This window comes from Palaemon carinicauda, chromosome 1, assembly GCF_036898095.1.
Source record: "Palaemon carinicauda isolate YSFRI2023 chromosome 1, ASM3689809v2, whole genome shotgun sequence".
NCBI lineage: Eukaryota > Metazoa > Arthropoda > Malacostraca > Decapoda > Palaemonidae > Palaemon > Palaemon carinicauda.
This window is the reverse complement of record NC_090725.1, coordinates 307,898,250-307,913,249: the sequence shown is the minus strand read 5'-3', so window position 1 is coordinate 307,913,249 and position 15,000 is coordinate 307,898,250. Positions and strand designations below refer to the sequence as shown.

Here is a 15,000-nt window from a genome sequence, read left to right as displayed (position 1 = left end):
TTGGAACTCGCGACACAAGCGTGAGACTTTCCAGGTAATAGGGATAACTGAAGTCAATGACTCCTTCACGAGAACCTGAAAAATAAGTTGTATGATATTGACGTAATAATGAAAATGATGATGAAAATTGATAATGAGTCTCTCTACATAGTTTATCTATGACAGGTTAATTTTTATTTTGTTACTGATCTCAAAGCATTTCATACAAATCATTCATTGTTACCTCTGCCAACGAAGTTGCAAGGAGGTTATGTTTCACCCCTTTTTGAGTGTTTGCTTATGTGTGTTTATTTGTGAACAGCTTCCTGGTCACTATTTTAATCTTGGCTGGGTACATTTCTTCAAAACAAGGTGTCTAAAGGTTTAAAAAGGTTTAAAGGTCAGTTATGAATAGCAAGGGCAAGGGACATTGACATTGCAATAGCAAGCAGGACAACGCCCTAGAGACTGACCATAAATACATATGATCAGAGCCTAAGACCCCTCTCCACCCAAGATAGGACCAGGGAGAGCCAGGTAATGGCTGCTGATGATTCACCAGGTAGACCTATAGGCTCCCCAAGACCTCCCATCCATAGCTCACAAAGATGGTGAGGTAGTGGTGATAAAAGGACGTTACCAACAGGCCATCACAACTTACGTGTAATTGTGATTTCACAGAGGGCAAAATGCGCTTTTCTGTTAAACACATCGCCGATCATACCAACAACAGACCCATCTTCCAGTGGTCCACCCCATTTTCCATCAGCTGGCGATACCATTTGATATCTATTGATAAAAAGATATTATTCATACTGAGGATAAAAATATTTATTCGAGTTTATGACATGATTAAAAATATCTTGATAAATACTACAAGGATGAAAATTCATTTTTTAAATTTCCAGTATTGTTCTTCCTTTTATTCTTAATATTGATAAATGAAATTGTCTCTGTGACTTGTTGCCATTTCTAGGTCTATTTAGATTTTCGATTGAAGTTGGGTAGTCCTTAACCTGTGTTATGGTTCCCGTTGTGTATTTATTCAATATTTTTTATTTAGTTTTCTTTTCAGTCACTAGATGGAGTGAGTATCATTAAATATATGTGATTGTTTTCAGTCACTGGATGGTGTGACTAATTATTTGTAATTTAAGTATTGTTTGTTTGTTTCATGGTCCTTGGATGACTGAATATTGTTTACTTCGACAATAAAGTTTTCTTTGTACAGTGTGCTTCCTGGATTGGTGATTAACGGTTCTTGGATTTATTACTCAGATATAAAAGTGTTTATTTGTATTCGGCAAGATATTGTTCATTTTGTTTCGAAACACCAGTGGATTTATTTAAGAGAAAGTTATGAATTTATTTATCTTTATATATCTGTACATACGTGTAGAATATATATATTGTAATTAAAAGTGGTTAAAAAGTGATTTTATCTATTTTCCCTTTTGAATTATAAACTTAAAACTGAACCTAGTAAATTAGCACTAACTTCTAAGAATATTGTTATGATCTATAAAGTGCTACATGAAATCGTGAATCATAAGTACAAATCATAACACCTGCATTTATGATTATACTGTAGTTATAGTTGAAGACATTTTGCGTTACCCAAGTAAGAGATGGATGTCAGGAAACACATCTCAGTTAGTTTACACGATATCCTTTATTCTAAAGAGAGAGAGAGAGAGAGAGAGAGAGAGAGAGAGAGAGAGAGAGAGAGAGAGAGAGAGAGAGAGAGAGAGAGAGAGAGAGTGAGTTAAGCAAACTTGCATATACAGGTGATAACCTTTTGAAGACTAAAGCAAAAATTCTTTAATTACAACATTTCCACTTACGTGAAGTTAAGAGCATAGCTTAACGCCCTGACGATACTTCCTTCAAATCCAGAAGAGAGGGTGAGAGTTCCTTCATTTGTCTCCTCCATGAATAGGAAAGGAGGGTTATTATTGGCTGATACTCTGATAGTCCTTCCATGGAAGTTAGAATACTCCTGATCCAGGTCAGTGAATAATGGCTGATTACCCTTCTTCTTGTAACCTTTTGTAGTTTTCACCCAGGTGTTACTGTGATGAAATCTGTAATTTTGGGATATTCAGTAAAATGCGCATTTCTAACTTTAACAAAAAATAGATATACATTATAAAATTAAAGGTCCTTCTAAGGGTACTTAATATAAAACTAGAGGCTCTTCAAGGTGTACTTAATATAAAACGAAAGATTCTTCAAGGGATACCTAATATAAAACAAGATGTTCTTCAAGGGGTTCATAAAATAAAACTAGAGGTCCTTCAAGGGGTACATAATATAAAACTAGAGATCCTTCAAAGGGTTCATAATATAAAACTAGAGTTCCTTCAAGGGGTACATAATATGAAACTAGAGGTCCTTCAAGGGGTTGATAGGATAAAACTAGAGGTCGTTCAAAGGGTACATAATATAATAGAGGTTCTTCAAAGGGAACATAATATAAAACTAGAGGTCCTTCAAGGGGTACATAATATAAAACTAGAGGCTCTCAAAGGATACATAATATAATATTAGAGATATTTAAGCTGCATATAATAAAAAATAGAGGTTCTTTAAGGGGCACTTGATATAAAACTAGAGGTTCTTCAAGGCATGGTAATGTCAACATCTATGTATAAGAATAAGATCACAGTACATCAGATATGACCAATAAAAATTAATAATTCGTACAAACATCTTAGTAATTATATTAGGTTGGCATCTGATGAGAAATTTTCTTTGTTATCCTGAAAATTTGCTTTAACTGGAAAAAAGAATTTAGTCAGGTAATTACTGATCAATTAGTGGACGCGAAGGTATATTGATATTGCTAAATATTTGACTTTACGAATAAAATTATTTCTCTATACCTGGTCAAGCCGGTGTTGTCGATGGTTGAAGACAGAACCTCTACATTGCCATGAGAATGGAGCTGAATGACAATAACCTAAATATGAACAATGAGATGTTTCATTCAGCGATATGAGAGTAAAAAGACAGTTCAGATGCAAAGCATAATCAAGTTGGAAAGGTTATTCAAGGATCACAAGTAATTATAAATTACATTTAGCAATGAGATTTGATTTATAAATCAACAGAAACAAGGAAACATGGTCTACTTATAATGTGATTTCTTATAAACTAGATTAAATCTTCAATGGCAATATGTTCATAAAAGACGTATCAAAAATTGAAATGACGAAAACTACTATTTCATAAATTTGACCAAATTAATATCCACAAATAAAGTTAATCCTTACGAAACCACATTTTATAGATTCACAGTGACCTAATTTATAAAAGATTAGTAAATTCAGATGATTATACTGTTATTAAAGTATACAGCAGAGTTCTACTGACTCCTCATACACAGTAAATTCAGATGATTACAATCATTATTATTTTTATTATTATCATTATTTTTACTATGACTATTATTATTATTATTATTATTATTATTATTATTATTATTATTATTATTATTATTATTATTATTATTATTATTATTATTATTATTATTACTTTACTAGATTAAATATTAAAAAATAGAGATATACTTGCCTGCGTTCCTTCTCGTAATATTGTCCGAAGAATATCTGATACATTTGATTGTAGAGTCAAAACCACCCACCATGTATTGGAGCTTTCAAAATTATTGTTTGTAACCTGTCGAACAAGAAATGGACTAAGATAAAGTTCTTTTGCTTGAGAGTACAGTCAAGAACACTATTCTATGTTTCCTTATCTCATTTTCTCACTGGACTATTTTTCCTCTTGGAGCCCTTGGGATTATAGCATCTTGAATCCTCCAGTTAGGGTTGTAGCTTAGCTTATAATAATAATAATAATAATAATGATAATAATAATAATAATAATAAATGATTTGGTAAATAACGGAATATCTATTAACTGTCAGAAATATCATCTGTGTCCTGTCCTTTATCGGATATCAAAGTCCTACATGTCACATGGATGCAGATCCATATTTTTTTTTTTTTTTTTTTTTTTTTTTTTTTTTTCATCTATAAGTTTCAAAGTGATCTTTATTTTATCCTTCACCTTTTTGCTATCAATTGTTTGCAATACAACTTAGGGTTCGTCGAGGAATCTATTAATGAAATCACTCCCTTTTAAGCTATTCTCTCCCAAAACTATTTGGTTATTTAGATTTTTTGTCTTGGGTGGTACCATAGTTTCTGTATCATGGCCTTCCACTGTCTTGTGGTAGAGTTCTCTTGCTTGAGGGTACACTCGGGCACACTTTTCTTTCTTGTTTCTCTTCCTTTATTTTTTATAGTTTATATGTGAAAGATTTATTTTAATGGTATTGTTCTTAAACTTCTCTTGTAGTATATTTCCTTATCCCCTTTCCTCACTGAGGTATTTTCCCTGCTAGGGCCCCTGGGCTTATAACATCCTGCTCTTCCATCTAGTGTTGTAGCTTAGCAAATAATAATAATAATATTAATAATGATAATAATAATAATAATAATAATAATAATAATAATAATAATAATAATAATATCTCCCTATACTTTACGTTCAATAAAATGTATTTTCTATTTAAAAGTCTAGTCGCTTTATTGTTCAGTTGCAGAAATTCAAACTTTTTAGATAAATAAAAAATATAGCCTAATGTATTTGAATTGCTTTGATATATGATTGCATTGTTATTTAAATACAAACTAAGAGAGTCTCCTTCTACATATATTCTAACTGAAATAACAAATTACCATTCTGAATATGGCTTCAATATTTTGCACTGAGCAAGCAACCAAAATATGACGTCTCACAAATGTCCTTGTTGACAGTGAAGAAGACAGAATGCTGATGAGGGGAGACATGTTTTGCTTGATTCTCACCACAGATGAAGGCACATTTAGCTCTGCATTGATTTGCAACACAATATCCAAGCCTGGAAGTTTTAAAAACAGTGGAGATAAAACATCTTAACATTTTTTTTTATGTTAGTTTTAGCTTTTCTTTTTATTTTACACTTAATACTTTGCAAATAGAATATAGTTACCTATTTTGTTTACCTTGAATGATTTGATAATTTGTGTCTATCACAACTAGGACAGTTATTATTATGTACACCAAAGTCAATTATCATTATTCTTCTCTCTCTCTCTCTTTCTCTCTCTCTCTCTCTCTCTCTCTCTCTCTCTCTCTCTCTCTCTCTCTCTCTCTCTCTCTCTATTATATGGTAACTAGATCTCTCTCTCTCTCTCTCTCTCTCTCTCTCTCTCTCTCTCTCTCTCTCTCTCTCTCTCTTTTATATGGTAACTAGATTATCTTACTTATTTTAGAAGAATATAAGCCTACAGGTAGATAATTCTTCTTCAAACCCCAAAATTCATATATATATATATATATATATATATATATATATATATATATATATATATATATATATATATATATATATATATATATATATATATATATATATAAGTCTTAAAATCCAGTGGATTGGATCCGTTTCATGGGAGAAAATATAAAACCGTATATTATAAATAAAATTTTTGAAAAGTGATGTTTAAGTGCCAACCAGTAAGGCAGTTTTTTTTTTTTTTTTTTTTTTTTTTTTTTTTTTTTTTTTTTTTTTTTTTTTTTGTAAAAGTGAGTTTGCTCATTGGGTAGCCTATATTAGTCCATGAGCCAGGACCAGATTTTTCACTAATTGGTACCACCCAGGGTGGCAAATCCTAGTGTTGATTTTTAGAAAGATACATACCTACCGCTAATATTTTCATGTGATAACCATTGCTTTGTGGTAGCTTAAGTATAGTTATGAGCCGTTAAATAATATCACCCTGTTAACTCAAGAACTTGGATTTTTCCCCTTTAGCTGGTGATACCTAGTTTATATATTTCTATTGACTGGATATCAGGTATTGGCTACATGTATTTGTGTATTTACAAAGAAACTAGACCCCTAAATACCTAATTATATTGGTTCTGTGTCATTTTTTGTTGTTTTTTAGGTAAAACAGCTCAAGAGGAAAAATTAGGGGGTGGGGCAAGTTCTTGTCCCACAAAATTTAAACAATACACTTCAGATGCATCACATCCTATTTGGCTGCTTAAGGCATGATCAGACAACATTTCAAGGACTTACTTGTCAATGTGAGAGACACATTCGTAACAGTAACTCCTGTTTCCTTGAAAACTAAAAATCAAATTAGAAATATTTGGCGGTTCTGGTCCGATCCGCATACCAACTTCGCCGTGCAATTTTACTAGTTGCGTTTTTACATCTGCCTTATTAACTAGCATAATACACTGAAACAGACTACTCTATATATACATAGAAGGGAAGACAAAATCAAAGCCACAAACTATACCATGTGCCCCTTTTATGTGGTATAAAAGAATGCATACATAATATCACTATAGGAAACAGATAGGGAATAGTATTATTGTTCAAGCAGACGTTATTTACGTATGTCCATTGTATACCATAAGCAAGCTATATGAACAACAATATAGCTTCCTGTTCTTGTTAACTTTATGGTTTTTTTATTGTACATAATCGACAAAAATATCAGTTTTAATCATTTTTATCATCATCATAATCATCGTCCGAGTCATCTTTCCTCAGAGTATTCGTTTGGCCAGTTCTCTCCTCCTGCCGTTGCGCTTCTTGGTCGAATTTCTTTTGACGAACATCTTGAAGGCGTTTCATAACGACGGAACCCAATTGAACCATTAATCCCTTTGCAATTAAAATATCTTTTTTATACGTCAGAGGTCTCGTGTCTCAAATTTCCTCTCCTGATGATGATGATTTAGATTGACTCGCCTATATACAAGGCGGACCACGGCCCCTTATGTTGGCAGCCCGTAAGGGGAACGGAGCGCTGGTTGTATCTTTTAAAAGATGGATGACACGAACACTGATGACAGACAGATGATGATGAGTCTGACACAAAATGACGACCGAAGCTGGAGCCCGAATTTCAAATCCGGGGCGCAATAAACCAAAAATCTCCAATCCCAAAGCCGTTCCTTTGTCGGTCCTAGATAATTATTTTTCTTATAAACACGTGCTAACAGGAAGATGTCCAATTGGAGTGTCTCTCCTTAGAAGTTCTTCCTTTTAGAGGAAAAAAAAAATTACTTCAGATTGAAGAATTTTAGCTTTCTCTGGTCCTTTAATATTCTCTACTTCTGTGTAGTTTCCGCCTTATTCTGCACAATCTTTATTTTTGGATCTTCAACATTATGGACTTTACTTTCTCATTTCAAATCCGCACAATCGTAAAGTGATCAACAAATAATAACTAGTTCTTTTCGGATACTTTATTTCTTCTCTCCCGTTCTACTTCCTGTCTCCCTCTTCTTTCTGCATTTTCTGTCCGAATCCTTTCAAATAAATCAGTTATTAGCCTTCAAAATTCTTGTTTAGCTTTTCATAACTGCCTTCCTGATTCCACTTGTCGTTGATCCCTTTCGTCTTAGAAGACAGGTCTTCAAAACAAGAATCTTGAAGACTTCTTCTTTCTCTCCATGAGGAAGAAGAAGTCTTCAAAACAAGAATCTTGAAGACTTCTTCCTCATGGAGAGAAAGAAGAAGTCTTCAAGATTCTTGTTTTGCTTTTCATGACAGCCTTCCTGATTCCACTTGTCGCTGATCCCTTTCTTCTTAGAAGAAAGAATTCTTCAAAACAAGATTCTTGAAGATTTCTTTCTCTCCATGAGAAAGAAGAAGTCTTCAATGCAAGTATCTTGAAGACTTCTTCCTCATGGAGAGAAAGAAGAAGTCTTCAAGATTCTTGTTTTGCTTTTCATGACTGCCTTCCTGATTCCACTTGTCGCTGATCCCTTTCTTCTTAGAAGAAAGAAGTCTTCAAAACAAGAATCTTGAAATCTTCTTTCTCTCCATGAGGAAGAAGAAGTCTTCAAAGCAAGTACCTTGAAGACTTCTTCCTCATGGAGAGAAAGAAGAAGTCTTCAAGATTCTTGTTTTGCTTTACATGACTGCCTTCCTGATTCCACCCTTCATGTTTTTTTAAAAATAAGCTAGATGCAGGAACTCTCTATTCTTGGCTGGGCAGGGCTGGCCCCCTTCCTGCTAGCCCTTCCCACTGGCAGGGTGGGGCTCCCCCCTTCCCGCTGGCAGGGTGGGGCTGCCCCCTTCCCGCTGGCAGGGCGGGGCTCCCCCCTTCCAGCTGGCAGGACGGGGCTCCCCCCTTCTCGCTGGCAGGGTGGGGCTCCCCCCTTCCCCTGGCAGGGCGGGGCTACCTCCTTCCTGATGGCAGGGCGAGGCTCCCCCATTCCCGCTGGCAGGGCGGGGCTCCCCCCTTCCCGCAGGTAGGGCGGGGTCCCCCCTTCCTACTGGCAGGGAAGGGCTCCCCCCTTTCCGCAAGCAGGACTGGGCTCCTCCCTCCCCACTGTCAAAATTCATCATATATATATATATATATATATATATATATATATATATATATATATATATATATATATATATATATATGTGTGTGTGTGTGTGTGTGTGTGTGTGGGTGTGTTTATATATATATATATATATATATATATATATATATATATATATATATATATATATATATATATATGTATATATATATATATATATATATATATATATATATTCATATATATATATATATATATATATATATATACATATATATATATATATATATATATATATATATATATATATATATATATAATTATATCTATATATATATATATATATATATATATATATATATATATATATATATATATATATATATATAGCGTCGAGTTTATATCACCCACTTACATAAAGCTCAATTTCAAAATAAATATAATCTTGAGAAACATTATAAGCTCCATTCTCTAGTCTAGAGCCATGATGTTCGTGAAGTGAATCTTTAACTCACTAAGAGTTGGAATTGTTGAAAGACAAACAGGCAAGAATGGAAGTAATAGGAAGTAATAATGTCGTTTCTGGAAGGGTTGCAAGATTTGAATAAATGGATAAATTTCAGGAATTTAGAAGGTAAGAAGAACTAATTACGTTTAATAAATCGAAAGAAATATCTTGCAATTCCAAATTATAAAATGGCTCAGTGCGCGGGCCAATATTCACCTCGTCAGAACTCTCAAAATTTACGTTTTGGTCCAATTATTATTATTATTATTATTATTATTATTATTATTATTATTATTATTATTATTATTATTATTATTATTATTATTATTACCTCTGCAAAGGACATGTTTTCACCTCTGTCTATTTGTTTGTCACTAACCTAACTCAAAAAGTTACGGGTGAATTTTGACCAACGTAATACAAATATATTAAAAACGATGTATTCAGGCCGAATCTCTCTCTCTCTCTCTCTCTCTCTCTCTCTCTCTCTCTCTCTCTCTCTCTCTCTGAATGTCATTTAGGCCGGCAACTCATGTATGGTGTTTTTTTTATAATTATTATTTTTTATCGAACCATATCTGAATATACTTTTTCTTTCATCGGTGACTTGAACAAGACTAATGTCGAAATAATCTAATGTAAATGTTAACGGAAAGCATTGTTTAGCTGCGATACTCCAATAATTTCTACATGACTTGTCGGATTCATGATATATATACATACATATATATAAATATACAGTATATATACATATATATACATGTGTATGTATGTGTGTATTCAGTATTTGCAGTGGATATTCGAAACGTCAAATGATAAAACAGAATGAAATATGGCAACTCGATTTGTAAAATTCTAATGCTTTCACTAGCAAAAACACCCCTTTGCTATCTTTGATTCGTTAAGGTTGGAGAGGGCTCCGCCCATTTCATAGTAGTAGTAAGAAGAGCAACACCTTTTCTGTTTTGTCATGGGAACACTAGAGACATCTGACGAAAGATTTCGCCCGGGTATCTGCGTTCTCTTGATTCTAACTGTACATAACTTCAGTTATGTACAGGATTTCATCATCAATATGATTTAGGAGTAAGTGACTTAATCTAACTGACTTCAATGGAAACTCTGAAAAGAGTAAAGATTGCACATTATGATTGAGAATCTTACCTACATCATCTACTTCTTAGCATTCCGGAAAAAATGAAAATTCTGAAAGGAATATCTTTGAAAATGTCTTCAACTGCTGAAAATCTGAAGAAAAACTAAATTTAAATACGGTAGTCTTATCTTCTAACATTATCATGGGTTCACACACCAATTATTGACAGAAAACCCCCACTTTTACAACAAATTACAAAGGTTGTAAAAATAGAATAAAATAAAATAAAATAAAAACAAATAAAAAATAATAGCAAAAATTTTGTGTGGCCTAAAAATATATTAAGCTACTCCGTTGAAGAGGTTATCACATTTAAATGTACTTATAGGGACCCAATCTACAAATTGGTGCTAAAAAAAGTTTTGCCATCAGAGGTGGTACCGATATCTTGTCTGGCTCATGGACTATATAAACAGCTACGTATTGCTAGAGCATCACTATGCAGTCACTGGAAATATTCCACGAACATCTGAAATTATATCCATGAACAGAGACCGTGTTCCGAAACGCAAAAACTCAAACAAAATGAATCTAAACGGTACTTTTCGATAGTTTGCTCAGCAGTTCTCGTCAACCATCTTGACTGAACATGATACAGAAACGGTCTAAAGTTACAGTTAAGTGATGTTATTTGATTCTTGAAATAAAACTTCTATTCATAGAAATTAATAAAGATTTCCATTGATTATGTCTATGCTCTCTTCATAAATATATATATATATATATATATATATATATATATATATATATATATATATATATACATATATATATATATATATATATATATATATATATATATATATATATATATAATATATATATATATATATATATATATACACACGCACACACATATATATACATATATATATACATATTTACATTTATAATATATATATATATATATATATATATATATATATATATATATATATATATATATATATATATATATATACACATACATATATATATATATATATATATATATATATGATATATATATATATATATATATATATATATATATATATATATATATATATATATATATATATATATATATATATATTCAGCATATCTTATGACTCCAATGTAGAACCGATAAAAGGGAGTTACCATTTGCCTATTTACGGTTTTTATCTGAGCAATGAGAGCCCCGTAGGTACCCTCGTAGGATGTGTCCCATTTTTTGGAATATTGCCCCACATGGGCATTCATGGGTGGTGGCTAATCCACATTTGTGGCGGTTACCTCCAGTTTTGCCCACTTTTACCCAACCTCTGGTTAAGGTTACTCAGTCCTTTCATGATGAGGCTTGTTCCGATTGGCAGGCCTTTGTTTGGGCTGGGCAGTGCCTCATTGAATGGCTGTAAGTCTCTTTCCCGCCACTTCTCTAGCCTATGAGCAGCTAACTGATTCATTTACTGATGCAAAGCTTTTGCGGGATTTCAGCCTGCCCCTTACTTCCTGGTGATTGGGGAGTGGCTGTCTAGGGTCTAGGGCCATCAATTTGTTTATTCATTTCAGTTTTTTCTATCGTTTCTGGTCTGATATGGGTTGGTTGGATACCAACTACTTTGCACAGAGGTGTTGATTTTATGGTGCAGTAATACTCCGGCAGGACTTATCAAGCTCTGGATCAACTTTATGCGCATAGCATGATCTTGCCCACACTGGTGCACAGTACTTTACAGTGGAGTAACAAAGTGTCAGGGTGTCATGGTCTTTCTCCCAGCTGGTGTTAGCGAGTTTACTGAGGAGGTTGTTCTTATTTGTTACTTCATGTTTACTTTTATTTCTGTGCTCTTTAAAGGAGAGCATTCTAACACGAGTAACAACTAAGTAGACGGGGTAGGGGTGATTGGCCAGCTCTTTGTCGCCCCATTTGATCTTTAGCTTTGTGTTTACCTGGTGAATGTTAAAGTAGAAGGCACACGCCGGTGCTTTACTTGGATTCGCAGTGAGGTGCCATTTATTTTACTAAGTGGAGAGGGTAGTCGGGGGCATTTTACAGTCTTTCTCCGATGTTGGTGAAACAGTCTGGTTGTGTGGAAATGCAAGTGTCATCTGCATGTACAGTATGCATCTGTGGATATTCTGGTACTGCAGCTGGTCATTTGTACAGATGTTAAATAGCGTTCCCGCCAGCACTGACCCATTGTAGAAGACCGTTTTGTTCTGTATCCTTCAGCTGCTTTTTCTGCAATCTATTGCTACGAAGAATCACCTATCGGTAAGCAATGATCCAATGGTACGGATTATGCTGGTTTTCCATATAGTTTTGGCCTCCTTCAAAAGTGCTCTATGGTGTACAATGTCATATGCTGCCATAAGGTTGATAGAGTCGTTTGCTTCTTCTCAAACACATCTTCGAAGTATTGCGTCAGGTTTAATAACTGATTGCAGCAGGATAGCTGTTCATCGACAGTTGGTTAAATATGGGCTAAGATCATTCGTTCATAATTTGTGCAGGATGCACACTAAGGATATTAGTCGATAGCTTTTGTTGGATGATGCATCGTTCCCTGGTTTCAGCAAGGACATGCCTCTCACTGTTCTCCAATCTTTGGGACTTAGTAGGTCGTTGCACTAGAATTAAATAGTACCCATGCTTTTGTTTTGTCTACAAATTATAAAATCATTTCTGTTCTTATGTCCTCTATGCCTGCCGTCTTCTCAGATTTGAGATTTTTCATGGTAATATTTACTTCTTCCAAATTGTCTTCACTGTTTTGCATGATACGGTTAAAGTCCTGTCACATTTCTTTAGATAACCGGGATCTTTGTTGTGAGGCTTTCCGTTCAGCAGCATTTGGTACTGTACCTGGTTGGGGGTTACGGTAGCTAACCTAACCTAACCTTTAAATTCCGAGTGATAAGAAAGAAATAATAAAAAGCAGTAGTATAATTTGATCTTAATTACCTGATACGGTATCATCTATCAGCAGGATCATCAGATGAGGGGGGAGAATTATCCAATAAAAAATACGTCAGTCCCTGCATCACATTTGGGGCTATATAATTCAAGTTATGACTGCAATGATAAGAAATAAATATATTAAGAATGTTCAAGGTATGTTGTCAAATTATTATGATTACTTTTTCTTGCTCGGTAATTGGCCAATAGAATTTTCATATGACCAAATGCTCTACAAAGGGCTCTATATTAGTCTGTTATTGGATTTATATTTTTTGAGGAAAATTGATGATGTTTTATGTATTTTATCAGTTCCTATGGGTAGGGTAATAATAATAATAATAATAATAATAATAATAATAATAATAAAAAAAAAAAAATAATAATAATAATAATAATAATAATAATAATAATAATAATAATAATAATAATAATAATAATAATAATAATAATAATAATAATAATAATAATGTACGAGAAGAAAAGAACTCTGGGGATGTATGATAAATAGAATATCAACATTAAACTACCTAGAGAAAAAGTAACCAAAGAGCTCTATACTTGATTCCTATTAACAGACTTACTTCATATAAAAATCTCTATTAACTCGTAACTATAATAAATGTATTCAAATTATCCCTTTCATATCTGAACCAGATATCAAAGTCTGTTTGGCCCCTTTACAGATTTTATGTACAGACGGACACAGGAATTCCAGTCACACCTTGATCTGATAAATTGCACACCGTAATACCGTTACTGAAAAGGCTAGTAACCAAACAGATAGTGTAGGGAAAAAATAACAGAGGTTGTGGCAGGGTCTACATAAAGGATCTCACAACGCAGTAAGGGTAACAGTATGTATATCCTCAGAGCGAGGTGTGACACAAATTTTCTGTGTCCAACTGTACGGTGCTGTTTTTCCCAACTATTAAGATTACGTTGACATAAATCTTTTTATAGTCTTATATATGAATTATGTTGTAATGTTTATAATATTTAAAAAAATATTTTATTTTAATTTTTCATTACTTCTTATATCGTTTACTCTATTTCCTTGTTTCATTTCCTTACTGGCTATTTTTCCCTGTTAAGTCTTTGGGCTTATAGCATCTTGCTTTCCCAACTAGGGTTGTAGCTTGGTTAGTAATAATAAATAATAATAATAATAATAATAATAATAGTAATAATAATAATAATAATAATAATAATAATAATAATAATAATAATGTTTTAGTTGATTTAAAAAAGGAAATATTAATGATTTAACATCCTAAACATATAGTAAAATTTATAATGCATTCCTTTTGCTTTTGGGAATATATCAGTAACATTTTGAAAATAGCTCTTGCAGTAGTTAGTTAAGGATATTAGTTCAGTACTACTGTATACCAAAAGGCTTAAGAAATATTTTATAATAATAACCGAGAAGTTGATTCTTACCTGGCAATTCTGGATTAAATCCTTTCTATCCTTAGACATAACAGAAAGAGGAACGATGGATGATGATCTCACACTCATCAGGAATCCTTGGAAAGACATTTTGATTATTAGAGAGTCCTTCGAGTATTTAAATGTCTTCTTAGACCTTGGTTAGGGAGAATAACTGAAGTTGTGGATGATTAAGTGATAATGATATTGTATCGTAATTCACATCATGTGATGGAAACCAGTTTAATTTTAATCTAGTGGTTTTGTTATTTCTCTCTCTCCTCTCTCTCTCTCTCTCTCTCTCTCTCTCTCATCTCTCTCTCTCTCCCTCTCTCTCTCCTCTCTCTCGTCTTTATTTAATTATAATCTAATAGCTTTGTTACTTCTCTCTCTCTCTCTCTCTCTCTCTCTCTCTCTCTCCTCTCTCTCTCTCTCTCTCTCTCTCTCTCTCTCTCTCTCTCTGTTTAATTATAACCTAATAGCTCTGTCTCTCTCTCCCTCTCTCTCTCTCTCTTCTCTCTCTCTCTCTCTCTCTCTCTCTCTCTCCTCTGATTATAATCTAATAGTTTTGTTATCCCCCCTCTCTCTCTCTCTCTCTCTCTCTCTCTC

The 15,000-nt window shown here is 33.4% G+C and overlaps 1 protein-coding gene across 1 annotated transcript in view; it reads right to left on the bottom strand.

Annotated features, from left to right (window-relative positions):
- Positions 1–11,464, bottom strand: part of LOC137640093 (glutamate receptor ionotropic, delta-1-like) — a 19,797-nt gene extending 8,333 nt beyond the window's left edge. The window contains exons 1-6 of the mRNA XM_068372558.1: positions 11,317–11,464; positions 4,728–4,909; positions 2,865–2,941; positions 1,824–2,063; positions 641–768; positions 1–75 (exon numbers count right to left, since the gene is read on the bottom strand). The exon at positions 1–75 is cut by the window's left edge and continues 47 nt beyond it. Of these exons, the coding sequence (XP_068228659.1) occupies positions 1–75; positions 641–768; positions 1,824–2,063; positions 2,865–2,941; positions 4,728–4,909; positions 11,317–11,464 (850 nt within the window). The remainder of the gene's footprint in view (positions 76–640; positions 769–1,823; positions 2,064–2,864; positions 2,942–4,727; positions 4,910–11,316) is intronic.
- Between the last annotated feature and the right edge of the window lie 3,536 nt (positions 11,465–15,000).